Source organism: Lithobates pipiens, unplaced genomic scaffold, assembly GCF_037356315.1.
Source record: "Lithobates pipiens isolate NorthernLeopardFrog02 unplaced genomic scaffold, aLitPip1_a1.2 Scaffold_18, whole genome shotgun sequence".
Lineage (NCBI taxonomy): Eukaryota > Metazoa > Chordata > Amphibia > Anura > Ranidae > Lithobates > Lithobates pipiens.
In genome coordinates, this window is record NW_027507758.1 from 614,042,970 (window position 1) to 614,063,625 (window position 20,656).

The window sequence follows — 20,656 nt, forward strand, 5'->3', positions numbered from 1 at the left end:
ATCGCAGACGCTTGCCTGCGCCTTCCTACTAGGTTGGGGACAGGGTCTGGCTGTCATTTCGCAACCTCCGGCTTCGTGTTCCCTCACTGAAGTTTGCATTTTATTTGGGTTATTGGGCCTTTCCGTATCCTTCGCAGGATTAGCCCAGTAGCTTACGCATTGGAACTTCCTCCTAGTATGCGCATCTCAAATGTGTTTCATGTCTCCTTATTGAAACGTTGGTCTGTAACCGATTACCACCTCGGTGCCACGTCCTCACCCTATTCAGGTTGAGAACCATGAGAAGTATGAGGTACAATCCATTGTTGACTCCCGTAGGTTCCGTGGGCGCATACAGTACCTGGTGCATTGGAAGGGGTACGGTCTGGAGGAACGCTCCTGGGTTTCATCCTCTGACGTACATGCCCCTGTCCTCCTCCGCGAGTTCCATAGACGGTTTTCCCCTCAAGGGAGAGGGGTCATTGAGGGGGGGTACTGTCAGGGCTGGCTTAGCCCTTCCTCCTCTGGGCTGGCCGCTCAGCTGTCGGCTAATTGCCAGCTCTCTTCTCTCTCCACAGTTACCAGCTGTTCCCGATGATGCTCGTCTGACCTGCCTTTTTAAAGCCTTCCAGCTCATTTCTCCATTACCTTCACGTTGGTCACATCACAAGGAACCATCTCCTGCTGTTTGTTTCAAGACTGGCTTGCTGACATCCCTCCTGGCTTCCTATCCTATCCTGCTTGCAGTTGCTCTCCTTGGATCCCTGACTTCGGAACTGGCTGATTACCCGATCTGGTTTATGAACTTTAGACTGGCTGACTATCCGATCTGGCTACTGGACTCTGGCTATGCTTGACTGCGCTTTTTTCTATTTACCTTTTTTTTTATTATTATTAATAAAAAAAGTACGATTTGATTGTACTTCTGTCTCAGTCTGTTTCATGGTTCCTGACAACAACACTGTAAGCCCTCAAAGTGACTCTTGGTAGGCGCTGGAGAGCCCTACTGTGAACAATTATACCAAGAATTGTAATTACATGCCATTGTTGAACATTGGTAGAAAAATAGGGCCTTTGCTGGTTGTGGTGGTGGTAGTGGTGCTGGTGCCACAACACCATAAGTCCTCACAGTTACACTCGGTGGGCGCAGGAACGGGCCCTGCTGTGAAATATTATATCAAGAATTGTAATTACAAAAAAATTGGGCCTTAGGCACTGTTTTCTGTTGCCACAACACTAAAACCTCTCCCAGATACTCTAGTTGAAGTGCAGGAATGAGCCCTGCTGCAAAGCATTGCATCAAAATTTTTAATTACATGCCCCTGTTTAACAGGGGCAGAAAAATTGGGCTGGTGGCACGACACTGAAACCTCTCCCATATACTCTATTTGTAGTGCAGGAATGAGCCCTGCTGCAAAGCATTGCATCAAAAATTGTAATTACACGCCCCTGTTAAACAGGGGATGAAAAATTGGGCTGCTGGCACTGGTGCTGGTGCCACGACACTGTAACCTCTCCCATATACTCTATTTGTAGTGCAGGAATGAGCACTGCTGCAAATCATTGCATCAAAAATTGTAATTACACGCCCCTGTTAAACAGGGGCTGAAAAATTGGGCTGGTGGCACTGGTGCTGGTGCCACGACACTGCAACCTCTCCCATATACTCTATTTGTAGTTCAGGAATGAGCCCTGCTGCAAAGCATTGCATCAAACATTGTAATTACACGCCCCTGTTAAACAGGGGCTGAAAAATTGGGCTGGTGGCATCACCCAGAACCAAAAATTTTCTTCCAAAATATCACTGGAGGAGGAAGAGGATAGTAAGTCAACGTAACAGGACAGTCACTCAGCATCAGCATAGGCAGTGTTGAAGGGATGTGATATTTCAAAAAAAATTATTCGGTTACATCAGCTTCAGGTGCTTGGTAGCTGGTGGTGATCCAAGACTGATTCATCTTTATGAAGGTCAGTCGATCAACCGAGTTGGTGGACAGGGGCACCCTGTAATCGGTTACAAAGCCACCAGCAGCACTGAAGGTGCGTTCCGAAAGAACGCTGGATGCAGGACAGGCCAGTAGCTCAATTGCATACTGTGCAAGCTCTGGCCAGTGATCCATCCTCAAGACCCAGTAAGCCAGAGGATTTTCGGTGGGAAAGGTGTCCAAGTCTGACCTTGCCCCTAGGTATTCCTGCATCATGTAAATCAGACGCTGGCGATGGTTGCTGGAACCGATCATACCTTGGGGCTGCAAACTAAAAAATTGTCTGAATGCATCGGTCAGATGGCCACATTCTCCACCGCTCCTTCTGACCGATGCCTCAGCAACACGTTGTCCAGGACCAGGAGTTTGTAACCTCCCAGTCTTTGGGAACGCGTTGCACAGACCTTTTTGCAAGGCCTCCCGGAGAGGTCTCATCATCCTCTGCTCCCTCTGCAACGGTTAGATAAGGTCCGCAACCTTACCCTTGTACCGTGGATCAAGGAGAGTGGCCAGCCAGTAATGGTCCCTCTCCTTTATCCGAAGAATACAAGGGTCCTTCCGCAGGCTTTGCAGGATCAGGGAGGCCATGCACCGTAGGTTAGCTGAGGCATTCGGTCCGGAGTCCTCTGGGTCGCTAAGGACAACATGATCCGCAGCCACCTCCTCCCAGCCACGTACAAGTCCAAGGGTTTCGTGGGACTGTAAATCATCCCTACAAGACTGCTGCTGCTGATGCTGAGTGCCAGGCTCCACCTCCATGCTGACACAATCATCCTCCTCCTCGTCCTCTTCCTGTGTGATGGGTGGGACAGCAGGAACACTGTCTGGATAAAGGGGGCCTTGAGAGGCAAGGAAGTCCTCCTCTTCTTGCCTCTGTTCTGCCTCAAGTGCCCTGTCCATTATTCCACACAGCGTATGCTCCAACAGGTGGACAAGAGGTACAGTGTCACTGATGCATGCACTGTCACTGCTCACCATCCTTGTGGCCTCCTCAAACGGTGACAGGACAGTGCATGCATCCATGATCATGCCCCACTGGCGTGGTGAGAAAAAACCAAGCTCCCCTGACCCTGTCCTAGTGCCGTAGTCGCACAGGTGTGCAGCCTCTGCAGCATGGCCAACGTTGAGTTCCACCTGGTGGGCATGTCACATATAAGGCGGTTCTTGGGCAGGTTCAACTCCTTTTGGAGCTCAGACAGCCAAGCACAGGCATTAAATGATCGGCGGAAATGCACACAGACTTTCCTGGCCTGCTTCAGGACATCCTGTAAGCCCGGGTACCTGCCCAAGAACCGCTGCACCACCAGGTTAAGGACGTGAGCTACACAGGGCACATGGGTCAGTTGTCCCTGTCGGAGGGCGGAGAGGAGGTTGGTGCCATTGTCGCAAACCACCATTCCTGGCTTAAGCTGGCGTGGCGTCAACCACCTCTCGGCCTGCCCCTGCAGAGCTGACAAAACATCCGCCCCAGTGTGGCTCCTGTCCCCCAAACAAACCAGCGCAAGCACGGCATGGCATCGTTTTGCGTACTTGCGTAGCCCCTTGAACGCCTACGGAGCACCGCTGGTTCTGGGGACAGAGCACTGGAAGAGGCCATGGAGGAAGAAGAAGAGGAGGGGGTGGAGGAGAGAGGTGTGTCACAACCAGTAGTAGCATTTTGGAGGCGTGGTGGCGGAACAACCTCCAACACTACTGCACCTTGTCCTGCATCTTTCCCTGCTGCCAGAAGAGTGACCCAATGGGCCGTGAAAGACAGGTAACATCCCTGTCCATGCCTGCTGGACCATGAGTCAGTGGTAATATGCACCTTACCGCTGACCGCCCTGTCCAGCGAGGCAAGAACATTTCCTTCCACATTCCGGTAGAGACTGAAACGACTTCCGTGAGAAAAAGTGGTGTTTGGGGACCTGCCACTGAGGAACTGCACATTGCACAAACTCACGGAAGGGGGCCGAGGCTACCAACTGAAAAGGTAGCAGTTGAAGTGCTAGCAATTTAGCCAAGCTAGCATTCAACCGCTGGGAATGTGGATGGCTGGGAGTGAACTTATTTTTATGGTCCAGCAGCTGGGGCAGGGAAATTTGCCTGCTACAATCGGACGTGGGTGTACTGCTAGCAGAGTGCCCGCAAGTACTTGGCTGCGACACACCTAATTCTACACCTTCATTCCTCTCAGCACAGGTTTCAGAGAGGACTGAAGGTCTAGTGGGGTTGGATATCCCAGCTGATGAGGAGCAAGGAGAGGTTCGCTTTGTTCTTTGGTGTGGGTCTTTGAGGTAAGCTTGCCAACGAGCTGCATGGCAGGTCAACATATGTCTGGTCAAGCATGTGGTGACTAAGCGGCTGATGTTTTGGCCACGTGAGATATGCTTGAGACATATGTTGCAAATAGCAGTGGTGCGATCTGATGCACTCATCTCAAAAAAAGCCCACACAAAAGAACTTTTATAATAACGTGCAGAGGCAGCGCCCTGCACAGGCGGAGCTCTGCGGTGTGATTCAGTCAGTGTGCTGCCTCTAAGCTGGCACCCGGAGGGCACTCTGCCTTATTGGAGATGTGCCTCCTCCTCCTCTCTCCTACCAGGCACCCAGGTGGAGTCAGCAGTGCCCTCATCATCTCCTGCCTCTTCATCACTGAAGCAAACCTGGCAGTATGCTGCAGCTTGTGGAACATGACTGCTAGATTGCTGTCCTTCTTGAGCATCCCCTCTCTATGCGCTCACGCTACTGCCTTCCTCTAGCTGAGTATCATCATCAGAGCCTACAAAACACTGGGCATCCTCCTGGAGAATGTACCCAACACTGTGCTCAAAGAGTTCAGGAGTTCAATTAAAGAAGAGCAATATAGGTAGATAAAGGTGAATACTGTGCTGGAGGCACACAGCACCAACTAACTCCTGCAGATGGCAGATGGCACAATTAGAGAAGAGCATTATAAGTAGATACAGGTGTATACTGTGCTGGAGGCACACAACTAACTCTTGCAGATGGCACACTTAGAGAAGAGCAATATAGGTAGATACAGGTGTATACTGTGCCAGAGGCACACAACACCAACTAACTCCTACAGATGGCAGATGGCTCAATTAGAGAAGAGCAATATAGGTAGATACGGGTGTATACTGTGCTGGAGGCACACAACACCAACTAACTCCTGCAGATGGCAGATGGCTCAAATAGAGAACAGCAATATAGGTAGATACAGGTGTATACTGCGCTGAAGGCACACAGACAACACCCACAAACTCCTGCAGATGGCTGATGGCTCAATTAGAGAAGAGCAATATATGTAGATACAGGTGTATACTGTGCTGAAGGTACACAGACAACACCCACAAACTCCTGCAGATGGCTCAATTAGAGAAGAGCAATATATGTAGATACAGGTTTATACTGCGCTGAAGGCACACAGACAACACCCACTAACTCCTGCAGATGCCGGAACACTACACAAGGCCACCGCGCTGGCGGCCTTATATAGTGTGGGCCGTGTACTACACAGCCTGAGCTATAATTGGCCACAGGCATCCTGCCTGTGGCCAATCATGGTTCTCCTTGCTGCCAGCGCTGTGATTGGCCAAGCATGCGGGGTCACAGTGCATGCTTGGCCAATTATGAGCCAGCAATGCACTGCGATGGCACAGTGTATTGTGGGCCGTGAGCGCCACACGAATTTGGCACGCACGGCCCATAAAATTCGGTATTCGCCGAATGTGCAAACAGCCAATGTTCGAGTCAAACATGTGTTCGACTCGAACACCAAGCTCATCCCTATTGGCAAGTATGGGGCAGCTGCTTTAGGCCCCACAATAATGACAGGGCCCAGGGCAGCTGCCCCTTTTGCCCTGCCTTAAAGACGGCCCTGTGACCAGGCCATTTTTTGCAATACAGCACTGCCTCGCTTTAACTGACAACTGGGCAGTCGTGCGACATTGTAACCAAAACAAAATTGATGTCCTTTTTTCCCCACAAATAGAACTTTCTTTTGGTGGTATTTGATCACCTTTGTGGTTTTTATTTTTTGCGCAATAAACAAAAATGAGTGAGAAGTTTGAAGAAAAAACAATATTTTTTACTTTTTGCTATAATAAATATCCCCCCAAAAAATATAATTTCCTTATCAGTTTAGGCCAAAATGTATTCTACATATTTTTGGTTAAAAAAAATCGCAATAATTGCATATTGATTGGTTTGCGCAAAAGTTATAGTGTCTAAAAAATGGGGGATATATTTATGGAATTTTTATTTGTATTTTTTTGTTTTTACTAGTAATGGTGATGATCCGCGATTTCTAGCGGGACTGTGACATTGCGGCAGACAGATCTAACACTTAAACACTTTTTTGGGACCGGTGATATTTATACAGTGATCAGAGCTAAAAATATCCACTAATTACTGTATAAAGAAAAAAGCCTAGTACACGAATCACAGCAAATACCCCTAGGGATGTTAATTCAGATAGACCAGTCAGTAGTTAAAAATATATATCATTTTTATTGAATAAAGAAAAATAATGTAAATGTCACTGGCAGGGAAGGGGTTAACACTAGGGTGTGATCAAGGGGTTAAGTGTTCCCTAGGGAGGTGTTTCTAACTGTGAGGGGAGGGGACTGACTGGAGGAGGAGAGAGATCGCTGTTCCTGATCACTAGGAACAGCAGATCTCTCTCTACTTCTCTGTGAGAACGGGGATCTGTCTGTTTACATTGACAGATCCCTGTTCTGGCTCTCTGAGGAGTGATCACGGGTCGCCGGCGGACATTTTGATCTGACCAGAAGTGGAGAAATGGATACCTGTCAAAATCAGGTACCTGCTCCTGCCCAAAAAAAAGTGCCAAATGTAAAGGAGGAGGGGAGGGGGGAAGGAAGAAGAGAGGAACTTCCCCTTTTGGCTGAAGTTCCTCTTTAGGCTCCCTTTACACGTCCCATTTTCACCTAACTCCCATGGCCAATAGAAAGCCAAATAAAGGTGTCACCCTGCCTTAATGGTTCTCCATAATGTAGAATGAAGACAAGTTTGTGGGAGTCAAACTGTGAGTGGATAACACCCTCGCTATGGTCTTGGGATGAGCAAAGACAAACTGGTGGAGGGGCTTAGAAGGAGAAGCAGTGACACAAGCTACAGTGGTAACTGGTTTGTGCTGAAGACCGCGCTGGACTGACTGGATCAGTCACTGGTAATGGATGGGAAATTGTGTGGGTGAGTAGGAAGAAATCCCTTTCCAGTAAGTTATGCCCAATGGTTGGATGGTGGCGGTGAACTCTCTTGGGGCTTGGGCTGCTACCTTTTCCGATTCAACCTTATGGTCATTTCCGCATGTAGATTTGGAAAAGAAGGAAAGAGCACCCGATGTCCAAAGAAATGCAAGTTTTCGGTAGACTTAAAGTGTTTGTAAAGACTCATTCTCGGTATAGACAGTTATTGCCTTGTTATATCCTGGAGGGCCGGGACTGATGAATGTACAATGTATCTGTACAGCGATTGGTAAATATAACTAACCATAAAAAATAATAAGAAGAAGAATAAATGTGTTTTTTCCTGCAGTGGTGGTGAAACCGGGCACCTGTCCCGTGGTTAACAACGTTGTAATATGTAAGGACCCCTTCCCCCCCCCGGGTTGTACAGTAGACTCAGATTGTCCCGGGACAATGAAGTGCTGTAACGTCGGCTGTTCTGCTGGTTGCCAGGAACCCATCGGTAAGTGGATGATTGTGATAAGATATGTAGTGGCCCGGTACAGACCAGATCTTACAACGATGTGAGGGTGGAAGTGTCAGTATTGCCCCTAGGAGCCAATAATCCGATCCTTCATTTCCTTCTCCCAGTGCACAGCAAGTTTTTACAAAGCATTTGCAGAGCTTTCATACAGCTTTTAGCAGCTTTGTAAAAGCGTCCATCCAGTTGTACACACTGTACACACAATTGTTTATAAACATTGATCAAATGGGAGATAGATACAAAGTAACATTGTTTATAAACCTTCATCAGATGGGATGGCAGCATACATTTTTGGGACATCAGGCCACCCTTTTGAGGTTAAGGCCCCTTTCACATGGGCCGTACTCCATCAGGAGGCCAGTTGCTCAGCGGGGAATCTGTCTGCTGATCCTCCCTTGAGCAGGTGTGTAGCTGGTCCGTGTCCGCTCCGCTTATGCTGAGTAGACACGGACACACCCTGCTCTCCTCTATGGGCAGTCGGATGTAAACGAATCCCCATTGCCATCTGATCCACCCAGAGGGAGGGTAACAGAACCTCATCCATTCATTTTTAGCAGATTAGATGTAGGTGGGTGTAAACAGACACATGTCGACTTACACCCTCCACTCCATAGAGGAGAATGGAGGGTCCTTTCTCGTCCTACCACAAAATGGACAGGTGGACTCGATCAGACCGCTAGTGTGAAAGGGGCTTAAGAAAACAGATAAGATGACCCTACACATTGCTGTTATCATGTCCCAGATTTCCAATACTCATCATGCCCTGCTCTCTGCAGGAGATACCCAAGGAGTGCTGCCAGTATATATGGAAAGCAAACACCCCAATGTGTATTCTATGAGGCATGGGCTGCAAATAGGTACTCGGGTACTCTGACAGGCTGGGGACAGGTACTCTGTTACTCCGACAGGCTGGTGACAGGTACTCGGGTACTCAGACGGGCTGGTGACAGGTACTCTGTTACTCCGACGGGCTGGTGACAGGTACTCGGGTACTCCGATGGGCTGGTGACAGGTACTCGGGTACTCCAACGGGCTGGTGACAGGTACTCGGGTACTCCGACGGGCTGGTGACAGGTACTGCGGTACTCCGACGGGCTGGTGACAGGTACTGGGGTACTCCGACGGGCTGGTGACAGGTACTCAGGTACTCCGACGGGCTGGTGACAGGTACTCAGGTACTCCGACAGGCTGGTGACAGACATTCGGGTACTCAGATAAACTGCGAAAGGTACTCAGATAGACTGTGACTGGTACTCAGATGAACTGTGACAGGTACTCAGGTACTCAGATGGGCTGTGACAGGTACTCAGGTACTTGGATGGGCTGTGACAGGTGCTAAGGTACTCGGCTACTCAGATGGGCTGACAGGTGCTCATTTACTAGGATACTCAGATGGACTGTGACAGGTACTCAGGTACTCAGATGGGCTGTGACAGGTACTCAGGTACTCGGGTACTGAGATGGGCTGACAGGTACTCAAGTACTCGAGTAATCAGGTGGGCTCACAGGTACTCAGGTACTCAGATGGGCTGACAGGTACTTAGGTACTCGGATGGGCTGGGACAGTTACTCTGGTACTCAGATGGACTGACAGGTACTCAGGTACTCGGGTACCCAGATGGGCTGGGACAGGTACTCGGGTACTCAGATGGGCTGTGATGGTTGATGACAGGTACTTTGATGGGTGGTGACAGGTCCTCTTTATTGGAGTGGGTAATCAGTGTGTGTTGGTGTGTACACTAGGCGGTAATGAGATGGCCTTCTAGACATGGTAATGACCTGCAAGGAGATGGGAAAACCAGCAATTGGGTAGTGTATATTGTGCTGGAGGCACAAAACACATACTAACTCCTGCAGATGCCTTTATTATAGAACACCAGCAATAAAGGGCAGACACAGGTGTATATTGTGTTGTGCTGGAGGCACACAACACCCATTAACTCCTGCAGATGCCTTTATTATAGAACACCAGCAATAAAGGGTAGATACAGGTGTATATTGTGCTGTGCTGGAGGCAAACAACACCCACTAACTCCTGCAGATGGCAGATGGCTCAATTACAGAAGAGCAATATAGGTGGATACAGGTGTATACTGCGCTGAAGGCACACAGACAACATGCACTAACTCCTGCAGATGACAGATGGCTCAATTACAGAAGAGCAATATAGGTAGATACAGGTGTATACTGCGCTGAATGCACACAGACAACACCCACTAACTCCTACAGATGGCTCAATTAAAGAAGAGCAATATAGGTAGATACAGGTGAATACTGTGCTGGAGGCACACAGCACCAACTAACTCCTGTAGATGGCAGATGGCTCAATTAGAGAAGAGCAATATAGGTAGATACAGGTGTATACTGTGCTGGAGGTACACAGCACCAACTAACTCCTGCAGATGGCAGATGGCACAATTAGAGAAGAGCATTATAAGTAGATACAGGTGTATACTGTGCTGGAGGCACACAACACCAAATAACTCTTGCAGATGGCACACTTAGAGAAGAGCAATATAGGTAGATACAGGTGTATACTGTGCCAGAGGCACACAACACCAACTAACTCCTACAGATGGCAGATGGCTCAATTAGAGAAGAGCAATATAGGTAGATACAGGTGTATACTGTGCTGGAGGCACACAACACCAACTAACTCCTGCAGATGGCAGATGGCTCAAATAGAGAACAGCAATATAGGTAGGTACAGCTGTATACTGCTCTGAAGGCACACAGACAACACCCACAAACTCCTGCAGATGGCTGATGGCTCAATTAGAGAAGAGCAATATATGTAGATACAGGTGTATACTGTGCTGAAGGTACTCAGACAACACCCACAAACTCCTGCAGATGGCTCAATTAGAGAAGAGCAATATATGTAGATACAGGTTTATACTGCGCTGAAGGCACACAGACAACACCCACTAACTCCTGCAGATGCCGGAACACTACACAAGGCCGCCACGTTGGCAGCCTTATATAGTGTGGGCCTGTGGCCAATCATGGCTCTCCTTGCTGCCAGCGCTATGATTGGCCAAACATGCGGGGTCACAGTGCATGCTTGGCCAATCATGAGCCAGCAATGCACTGCGATGGCGCAGTGCATTGTGGGCCATGAGCGCCACACGAATTTGGCGCGAACGGCCCATAACGTTCGGTATTCGCCGATTGTGCAAACAGCCAATGTTCGAGTCGAACATGTGTTCGACTCGAACACCAAGCTCATCCCTATTGGCAAGTATGGGGCAGCTGCTTTAGGCCCCACAATAATGACAGGGCCAAGGGCAGCTGCCCCTTTTGCCCTGCCTTAAAGTCGGCCCTGTGACCAGGCCAGTTTTTGCAATACAGCACTGCCTCGCTTTAACTGACAACCGGGCAGTCGTGCGACAGTGTAACCAAGACAAAATTTATGTCCTTTTTTCCCCACAAATAGAACTTTCTTTTGGTGGTATTTGATCACCTTTGTGGTTTTTATTTTTTGCGCAATAAACAAAAATGAGTGAGAAGTTTGAAGAAAAAACAATATTTTTTACTTTTTGCTATAATAAATATCCCCCCCAAAAAATATAATTTCCTTATCAGTTTAGGCCAAAATGTATTCTACATATTTTTGGTAAAAAAAAAATCGCAATAAGTGCATATTAATTGGTTTGCGCAAAAGTTATAGTGTCTACAAAATGGGGGATATATTTATGGAATTTTTATTTGTATTTTTTTTGATTTTTACTAGTAATGGTGATGATCCGCAATTTCTAGCGGGACTGCGACATTGCGGCAGACAGATCTAACACTTTAGACACTTTTTTGGGACCGGTGACAGTTATACAGTGATCAGAGCTAAAAATATCCACTAATTACTGTATAAAGAAAAAAGCCTAGTACACGAATCACAGCAAATACCCCTAGGGATGTTAATTCAGATAGACCAGTCAGTAGTTAAAAATATATATATCATTTTTATTGAATAAAGAAAAATAATGTAAATGTCACTGGCAGGGAAGGGGTTAACACTAGGGTGTGATCAAGGGGTTAAGTGTTCCCTAGGGAGGTGTTTCTAACTGTGAGGGGAGGGGACTGACTGGAGGAGGAGAGAGATCGCTGTTCCTGATCACTAGGAACAGCAGATCTCTCTCTACTTCTCTGTGAGAACGGGGATCTGTCTGTTTACATTGACAGATCCCTGTTCTGGCTCTCTGAGGAGTGATCACGGGTCGCCGGCGGACATTTTGATCTGACCAGAAGTGGAGAAATGGATACCTGTCAAAATCAGGTACCTGCTCCTGCCCAAAAAAAAGTGCCAAATGTAAAGGAGGAGGGGAGGGGGGAAGGAAGAAGAGAGGAACTTCCCCTTTTGGCTGAAGTTCCTCTTTAGGCTCCCTTTACACGTCCCATTTTCACCTAACTCCCATGGCCAATAGAAAGCCAAATAAAGGTGTCACCCTGCCTTAATGGTTCTCCATAATGTAGAATGAAGACAAGTTTGTGGGAGTCAAACTGTGAGTGGATAACACCCTCGCTATGGTCTTGGGATGAGCAAAGACAAACTGGTGGAGGGGCTTAGAAGGAGAAGCAGTGACACAAGCTACAGTGGTAACTGGTTTGTGCTGAAGACCACACTGGACTGACTGGATCAGTCACTGGTAATGGATGGGAAATTGTTTGGGTGAGTAGGAAGAAATCCCTTTCCAGTAAGTTATGCCCAATGGTTGGATGGTGGCGGTGAACTCTCTTGGGGCTTGGGCTGCTACCTTTTCCGATTCAACCTTACGGTCATTTCCGCATGTAGATTTGGAAAAGAAGGAAAGAGCACCCGATGGCCAAAGAAATGCAAGTTTTCGGTAGACTTAAAGTGTTTGTAAAGACTCATTCTCGGTATAGACAGTTATTGCCTTGTTATATCCTGGAGGGCCGGGACTGATGAATGTACAATGTGTCTGTACAGCGATAGGTAAATATAACTAACCATAAAAAATAATAATAAGAAGAATAAATGTGTTTTTTCCTGCAGTGGTGGTGAAACCGGGCACCTGTCCCGTGGTTAACAACGTTGTAATATGTAAGGACCCCTTCCCCCCCCCGGGTTGTACAGTAGACTCGGATTGTCCCGGGACAATGAAGTGCTGTAACGTCGGCTGTTCTGCTGGTTGCCAGGAACCCATCGGTAAGTGGATGATTGTGATAAGATATGTAGTGGCCCGGTACAGACCAGATCTTACAAAGATGTGAGGGTGGAAGTGTCAGTATTGCCCCTAGGAGCCAATAATCCGATCCTTCATTTCCTTCTCCCAGTGCACAGCAAGTTTTTACAAAGCATTTGCAGAGCTTTCATCCAGCTTTTAGCAGCTTTGTAAAAGCGTCCATCCAGTTGTACACACTGTACACACAATTGTTTATAAACATTGATCAAATGGGAGATAGATACAAAGTAACATTGTTTATAAACCTTCATCAGATGGGATGGCAGCATACATTTTTGGGACATCAGGCCACCCTTTTGAGGTTAAGGCCCCTTTCACATGGGCCGTACTCCATCAGGAGGCCACTTGCTCAGCGGGGAATCTGTCTGCTGATCCTCCCTTGAGCAGGTGTATAGCTGGTCCGTGTCCGCTCCGCTTATGCTGAGTAGACACGGACACAGCCTGCTCTCCTCTATGGGCAGTCGGATGTAAACGAATCCCCATTGCCATCTGATCCACCCAGATGGAGGGTAACAGAACCTCATCCATTCATTTTTAGCAGATTAGATGTAGGTGGGTGTAAACAGACACATGTCGACTTACACCCTCCACTCCATAGAGGAGAATGGAGGGTCCTTTCTCGTCCTACCACAAAATGGACAGGTGGACTCGATCAGACCGCTAGTGTGAAAGGGGCTTAAGAAAACAGATAAGATGACCCTACACATTGCTGTTATCATGTCCCAGATTTCCAATACTCATCATGCCCTGCTCTCTGCAGGAGATACCCAAGGAGTGCTCCCAGTATATATGGAAAGCAAACACCCCAATGTGTATTCTATGAGGCATGGGCTGCAAATAGGTACTCGGGTACTCTGACGGGCTTGTGACAGGTACTCTGTTACTCCGACGGGCTGGTGACAGGTACTCGGGTACTCCGACGGGCTGGTGACAGGTACTCAGGTACTCCGACGAGCTGGTGACAGGTACTGGGGTACTCAGACAGGCTGGTGACCGGTACTGGGGTACTCCGACGGGCTGGTGACAGGTCCTCAGGTACTCCGACGGGCTGGTGACAGGTACTCAGGTACTCCGACGGGCTGGTGACAGACATTCGGGTACTCAGATGAACTGCGAAAGGTACTCAGATAGACTGTGACTGGTACTCAGATGAACTGCGAAAGGTACTCAGATAGACTGTGACTGGTACTCAGATGAACTGTGACAGGTACTCAGGTACTTGGATGGGCTGTGACAGGTACTCAGGTACTTGGATGGGCTGTGACAGGTGCTAAGGTACTCGGCTACTCAGATGAGCTGACAGGTGCTCATTTACTAGGATACTCAGATGGACTGTGACAGGTACTCAGATGGGCTGTGACAGGTACTCAGGTACTCGGGTACTCGGATGGGCTGACAGGTACTCAAGTACTCGGGTAATCAGGTGGGCTCACAGGTACTCAGGTACTCAGATGGGCTGACAGGTACTTAGGTACTCGGATGGGCTGGGACAGTTACTCGGGTACTCAGATGAGCTGACAGGTACTCAGGTACTCGGGTACTCAGATGGGCTGGGACAGGTACTCAGGTACTCGGGTATTCAGATGGAGTGACAGGTACTCAGGTTCTCGGGTACCCAGATGGGCTGGGACAGGTACTCGGGTACTCAGATGGGCTGTGATGGTTGATGACAGATACTTTGATGGGTGGTGACAGGTCCTCTTTATTTGGGTGGGTAATCAGTGTGTGTTGGTGTGTACACTAGGCGTTAACGAGATGTTACTGCAATCTCCTCCTCACACACGATCAGTGTGTGAGAAGGATAACCCGGTAACATCTCGTTACCGCGGTTTGTTTACATTCTGTGACCGGCTGTGATTGGACAAAGCCAGTCACGTGGCTCTTTACTGCGATCCGGGTTAGGCTGTGTCAGGGTGACAAGCCGCATCCCTGATCGCCGCTCTGCACGCACTGTAATTGGACATGGCCGGTCACATGTATCGGGGGGGGGGGGCTGGATGGGGCTGGCAACCACACAGATTGGGGATGGGCTGTGTCCGAGGGACACACATCATCCACAATCGCCATGCTGCAGGCCACCGGGGGGGGCGTTGAAATACATCATATGACGTCCACCCAGGATGGGAGATCCCATCTATGGCCGTCATATGACTATGGCCGGGTATTGAAGTGGTTAACACAGTTACTTTAGAGGGTAACGAGTAATCTAACTGATTACTCTTCCCCTCATGGTAACTCAGTTCCCATTACTTGGGCGGCGTTACCTCAATTACATCTACTGCCCGGGAGGCCCCCCGTGGCCGCGCTGCCTGGCCGTTCGTTCCGCCGCGCTGAGCAGAGAAGAGGCTGAGACTCAGAGAGACTGTCTGGACTGCCCCATCCTGCCCTGCCTATCCAGTGAGAGAATGTAGGGAGTCAGGGCGGACACTGAAAAAGGAAGTCAGCTGACCAGCTGACACCAATCGAGTGAAGGGGAGGGTCTCTCTCCCCATGAGGAAAGGCATCCCTGGAGGCATTCAAGTGACTGATGATTCGAATTGCAGTGCCATCGATCCATCCCAAGTCCTCCACCACCTCTGCTTCTTACTGATCCCATCCCTACCCACCCACCATCACTTCTACAACAGAGGTGATGGGGGGGATAGGGTAGGGATGAGATTAGTGGTGGTGGGGGATGGGATCAGTAAGAGGCAGAGGTGGTGGCGGTAGGAGAGGATTGCACCACCACTGCTGTCAGCCCCCCTCAAGTACCACGCTGCCTGCCCCCCCCCAAGTACACCACCATCACTGCCACTCCCCCAAGTACCCCCGCTGCCACCCCCCCAAATACACCACCACCACTGCCACTCCCCAAGTACCATCTCTGCCATCCCCTCAAGTACCACCTCTGCCACCCCCTCAAGTACCACCGCTGCCACCCCCTCAAGTACCACCGCTGCCACCCCCTCAAGTACCACCGCTGCCACCCCCTCAAGTACCACCGCTGCCACCCCCTCAACATTTGGGTTCAAATAAATACCAAATGTTCTAAAATACTGTATATAGTGTTTTTATTCTTCAGTCAGTTAATATAAACATCTTTGATATTAAAGATGTTATAGAATGTAATTGCATTATAGAATATTTAAAAAAAGTCACAGTTACTTTGCTGAGTAACTAATTACTTTTCCAATGTAGTAATTGAGTTACTAACGCAATTACTTTTTGTGAGAAGTAATTTGTAACTTAACTAATTACTTTTTTAAAGTAAGATGACCAACACTGCTGATCACTGTTTTAGTGTCACTGGTTCCCACAAAGTGTCAGTTAGTGTCTGGTTTGTCTGCCGCAATATCGCAGTCCTGCTATGAGTCACTGATTAAAAAAAAAAAAAGGTCCCCGGAGATCGGTGTCAACAGCGCTGTGGGCTGCATCTGCAGTGCCCACATCGCTGCTCACCGAAATTAACCCCTCAATACCCTGGCAATACTCTGCAATACCAGCCAATACTCTGCAAAACCCGCCAGTACTCTGCAATACCCGCCATACCAGCCAATACTCTGCAATACCAGCCAATACCCGTCAATACACTGCAATACCCGCCAATACTCTGCAATACCCTGCCAATACTCTGCAATACCCTGCCAATACTCTGCAATACCCAGCCAATACTCTGCAATACCCAGCCAATACTCTGCCATAAATTGCCATACCCAGCCATACTCGGAGATACCCAGCCATACTTGGAGATACCCTACAATACTCAGCCATACTCGGTGATACCCTGCAATACCCAACCATAGACGCCCCCCCCACACCCTCCGGTGCTTCTACCGACTCGCCAATACGTTCAAAGCCAGAATCTTTTTTTAATTTTTTATTTCAGGCTTCCCAGCCTAGAGGTGAGATGTGGGGTCTTATTGACCCCATATCTCACTGTAAAGAGGACCTGTCATGCCATATTCCTATTACAAGGGATGTTTACATTCCTTGTAATAGGAATAAAAGTGATCAAAAAAATAATTTTTGGGGGAAAAAAAATGTCAAACTAAAATTAAACAATATTTTTTTTTTTTTTTAAAGTGCCCCTGACCCCATGTGCTCGCATGCAGAAGCGAATGCATACATAAGTCCCGCCCACATATGAAAACGGTGTTCAAACCACACATGTGAGGTATCGCTGCGAACGTTAGAGCGAGAGCAATAATTCTAGCCCTAGACCTCCTCTGTAACTCGAAAATGTAACCAGTAAAAAAAAATTTAAGCGTCGCCTATGGGGATTTTTAAATAGCAACGTTTGGCGCCATTCCACGGGCGTGTGTAATTTTGAAGAGTGACATGTTAGGTATCTATTTACTCAGTGTAACTTCATCTTTCACATTCCAAAAAAAACGCTTTCGAAAAATTGCTGCGCAAATACCGTACAAGATAAAAAGTTGCAACGGCCACCTTTGTATTCTCTAGGGTCTTTGCTAAAAAAACATATATAATGTTTTGGGGTTCTATGTAATTTTCTAGCAAATAAATGATGATGTTTACATGTAGTAGAGAAATGTCAGAATTGTCCTGGGTGCTCCAGAACGCCTGATGGCGCTCCCTGCATTTTGGGCCTCTGTATGTGGCCACACTGTGTAAAAGTCTCACACATGTGGTATCGGCATACTTGGGAGTAATAGCAGAATGTGTTTTGGGGTGTAATTTGTGGTATGCATATGCTGTGTGTGAGAAATAAAGTGATATGACAATTTTGTGAAAAAAAAAAAAGGAAAACAAAATCTTGATTTTGCAAAGAATTGTGGGGGAAAAATGACAACTTCAAAAAACTCATAAAGCCTCTTACTAAATACCTTGGAATGTCTTCTTTCCAAAAAGGGGTCATTTGGGGGGTATTTGTACTTTTATGGCATGTTAGGGTCTCAAGAATTTAAATAGGCTGTCAGTACTTCAGGTGTGATCAATTTTCAGGTATTGGCACCATAGCTTGTGGACTCTATAACTTTCACAAAAAACAAATAATATCCACTAATTTGTATTTATTTTTACCAAAGATATGTAGTAGTATAAATTTTGGCCAAAATTTATGAAGAAAAATTGCTAATCTGCTAAATTTTATAACAGAAACAAAGAAAAAAATTTTTTTTTACAGAATTTTCCGTCTTTTTTCTTTTAAATATCACCAAAAGAAAGCTCTATTTGTGTGAAAAAAAAGACAAAAATTTCATATGGGTACAGTGTTGCATTACTGAGTAATTTTTATTCAAAATGTGAGAGCACCGAAAGCTGAAAATTGGTCTGGTTATTAAGGGTGTTTAAGTGCCCAGTGGTCAAGTGGTTAAAAGTCTGGTCACCTTATAGTGGGGTCCCCCAGGGTTCTGTGCTGGGGCCAATCCCGTCGAATTTGTTTGTAGCACTCACCCCCGAAGGAGCTGCTGGTAATTGTTTTGGGCCTGTACTCTGCTTATCAACCCCCAAAAACAGACACAACCGCTCTGGCACACCCGTGTGATAATGCTAGTGTGAGACCCAGTGGTAAAGAGAAACACAGTAATAACACTCTGTACTGTATATTTACCGTCACCTTGGTACTCGTCATTTCACCAGCTGTAGTAATAGATAGAGTCTCACACAAATTGTAAATTAACCACATAAGCAGTTTACTAAAAGAATGGTTTAAAACAATAGACACAGTGACAACTCAAACATAACCAATGAACAAATGACAATCAATGTGTATGAACAAAGAACTCAATGATCATCTGAGAAGTATATGCAGACAGGCAAAGAGTGGGACTTATGTGCAACATTGAATATCAAGTGCAATGCAGTAGTGAAATACAATACATTTGTCTATATCATGTACTCAAGGGCTCCCCGTAGGTTGCATAACACTGTCCACTGTGCTGCTTTATAGAAAATGACAAAGTCTCTTGTCGTATTCTTTCTTCAGCTAGCTTATTAGATTGCAGTATTTGTAATCCAGGAAACAAGTAGGTAGCAATCTATAGTAAAAATGACATGCTGGTATCTGTGTGCTTGCACATGTAAAACACTTGTATTACTTCTTCCTTAAAGATGGATGCAACTCAGCATCAACTCTGGAGCACAGGGAAGGCAAACCCTGAAGTTACACTATACAGTCTATGGACAAATAAGATCACTCCTGTGGGACTACAGATCCCACCAGCAGGCTGGACCCAACTTACACAGTCACAGTGTACTATATTGATCTGGGCAAGTGCCCGCTCACCACAACAGGCCCACAACAGGCCCAAATGCTTGTTAGATTCCTTCCTTTATATCTCAGTCCCGATCCAAGATTGCGTCGTCACACCACACTGCTCCTTTGGATAGCCAGCGACTGTAATGCAGGAAACCTCAAATGTTCTGTAATGCAGACCGATCCTCCTGCTCAATCAGCAGGGCAGCTCACAAGGATCCCTCTGGGGCAGGCAATCCGTTATCCGCTGTAGACCACAGGCTTCCCCAGCCCTGGGCACACACACACAGGCCTCCTGCTGTGTGTTGAATGGCGTCCAGAGAGAGCATAAGCATGCCACGCCTGTCCCTTTTATTTGCCTACACCGTGTGCTCTTATGTGGCTTGGCCTTGTGGGTAGGTAGTTCCTTGACTGATTTAAACATATGAGTCACTTGAACATGGAACTACATTTCCCCTAATGCTTTTCAGAGCTGTCTCTCAGAATTGTAAGAAAAAGTCATAACAGCATTAGCACAAAAAGGCAACATAGATGGAGCCATTCCCTTACTTAAGAAACAACACATTAACATAATAGCTTGGGTGGAAAAACCCCTGCACTACATGTTCATAAACGACCTGGAGGATGGGGTAAACAGTTCAATCTCTGTATTTGCAGACAATACTAAGCTAAACAGGGCAATAACTTCTCCGCAGGATGTGTAAACCTTGCAAAAAGATCTTTTTTTTTTTTTTTACATTTCTTCAAAAAATTACATTTTCATCCAAATTCTTCTTTTTTTTTTATTCTTTATTTAAATTTTTCATTTAAGTTGCGTACAAAACATAATCAAGTATTAAAAGAAAACCATAGGACCAAAATACATTCATGCCCTTCAATTTTTCACATTATCCTGGTTTTCTTTCTTTACTTCTCGAGTTCTTCTAAAATATCTCCCTCCCACCCCTCTCCCCACCCCTACCGACCCAGTATTTCCATTTCACATGGAATCTCTTTCTTTCTCTTTCTTCCTCCATTCCCAGCCCTTCAATACTATACATTTCCTCAACTTTTCCTAACCATGCCTTTACTTTGGGTGCTTCTATTTCTTTCCATTTTTTTATAATCAGACTTTTTGCCACGTTTATTAATGAGCTTGTAAGGGAATTCCTATACTCCTTAATTGGGGTATCTACTGCATGGAATAGGCATAACCATGGGTTCTCAGGTAACTGTATTTTAGCTATTTCTTCTATATATCTTATTATTTCTCTCCAATATTCTTTAATCTTGGGACAGTCCCACCATATATGGGCCAAACTTCCCGTTTGTCCACAATTCCTCCAACATTTCCCAGATTGTCCCTCCTGGTACTTTGCCATTATATCTGGGGTCCTATACCATCTTACTAAAATTTTATAATTTGTTTCTATCATCTTACTATTTTCCGTGGATCTGTGCACCATCTTCAATATTTTTTCTATATTTTGGTTTTTACCCCGTGCTCCTATCTCTTCTTCCCATTTTTTAATGAAAGTTGGTACCTCCGCTTCACATTCCCGTCTCAAGACCTTATAAAACTGGGCAATACCTGCCCT

The 20,656-nt window shown here is 46.8% G+C and overlaps 1 protein-coding gene across 1 annotated transcript in view; it reads left to right on the top strand.

Annotated features, from left to right (window-relative positions):
• Positions 1 to 20,656, top strand: part of LOC143986833 (uncharacterized) — a 293,231-nt gene that overhangs the window by 64,163 nt on the left and 208,412 nt on the right. The window contains exons 3-4 of the mRNA XM_077485241.1: positions 7,509 to 7,661; positions 12,694 to 12,846. Coding sequence (XP_077341367.1) covers positions 7,509 to 7,661; positions 12,694 to 12,846 — 306 coding nt within the window. The remainder of the gene's footprint in view (positions 1 to 7,508; positions 7,662 to 12,693; positions 12,847 to 20,656) is intronic.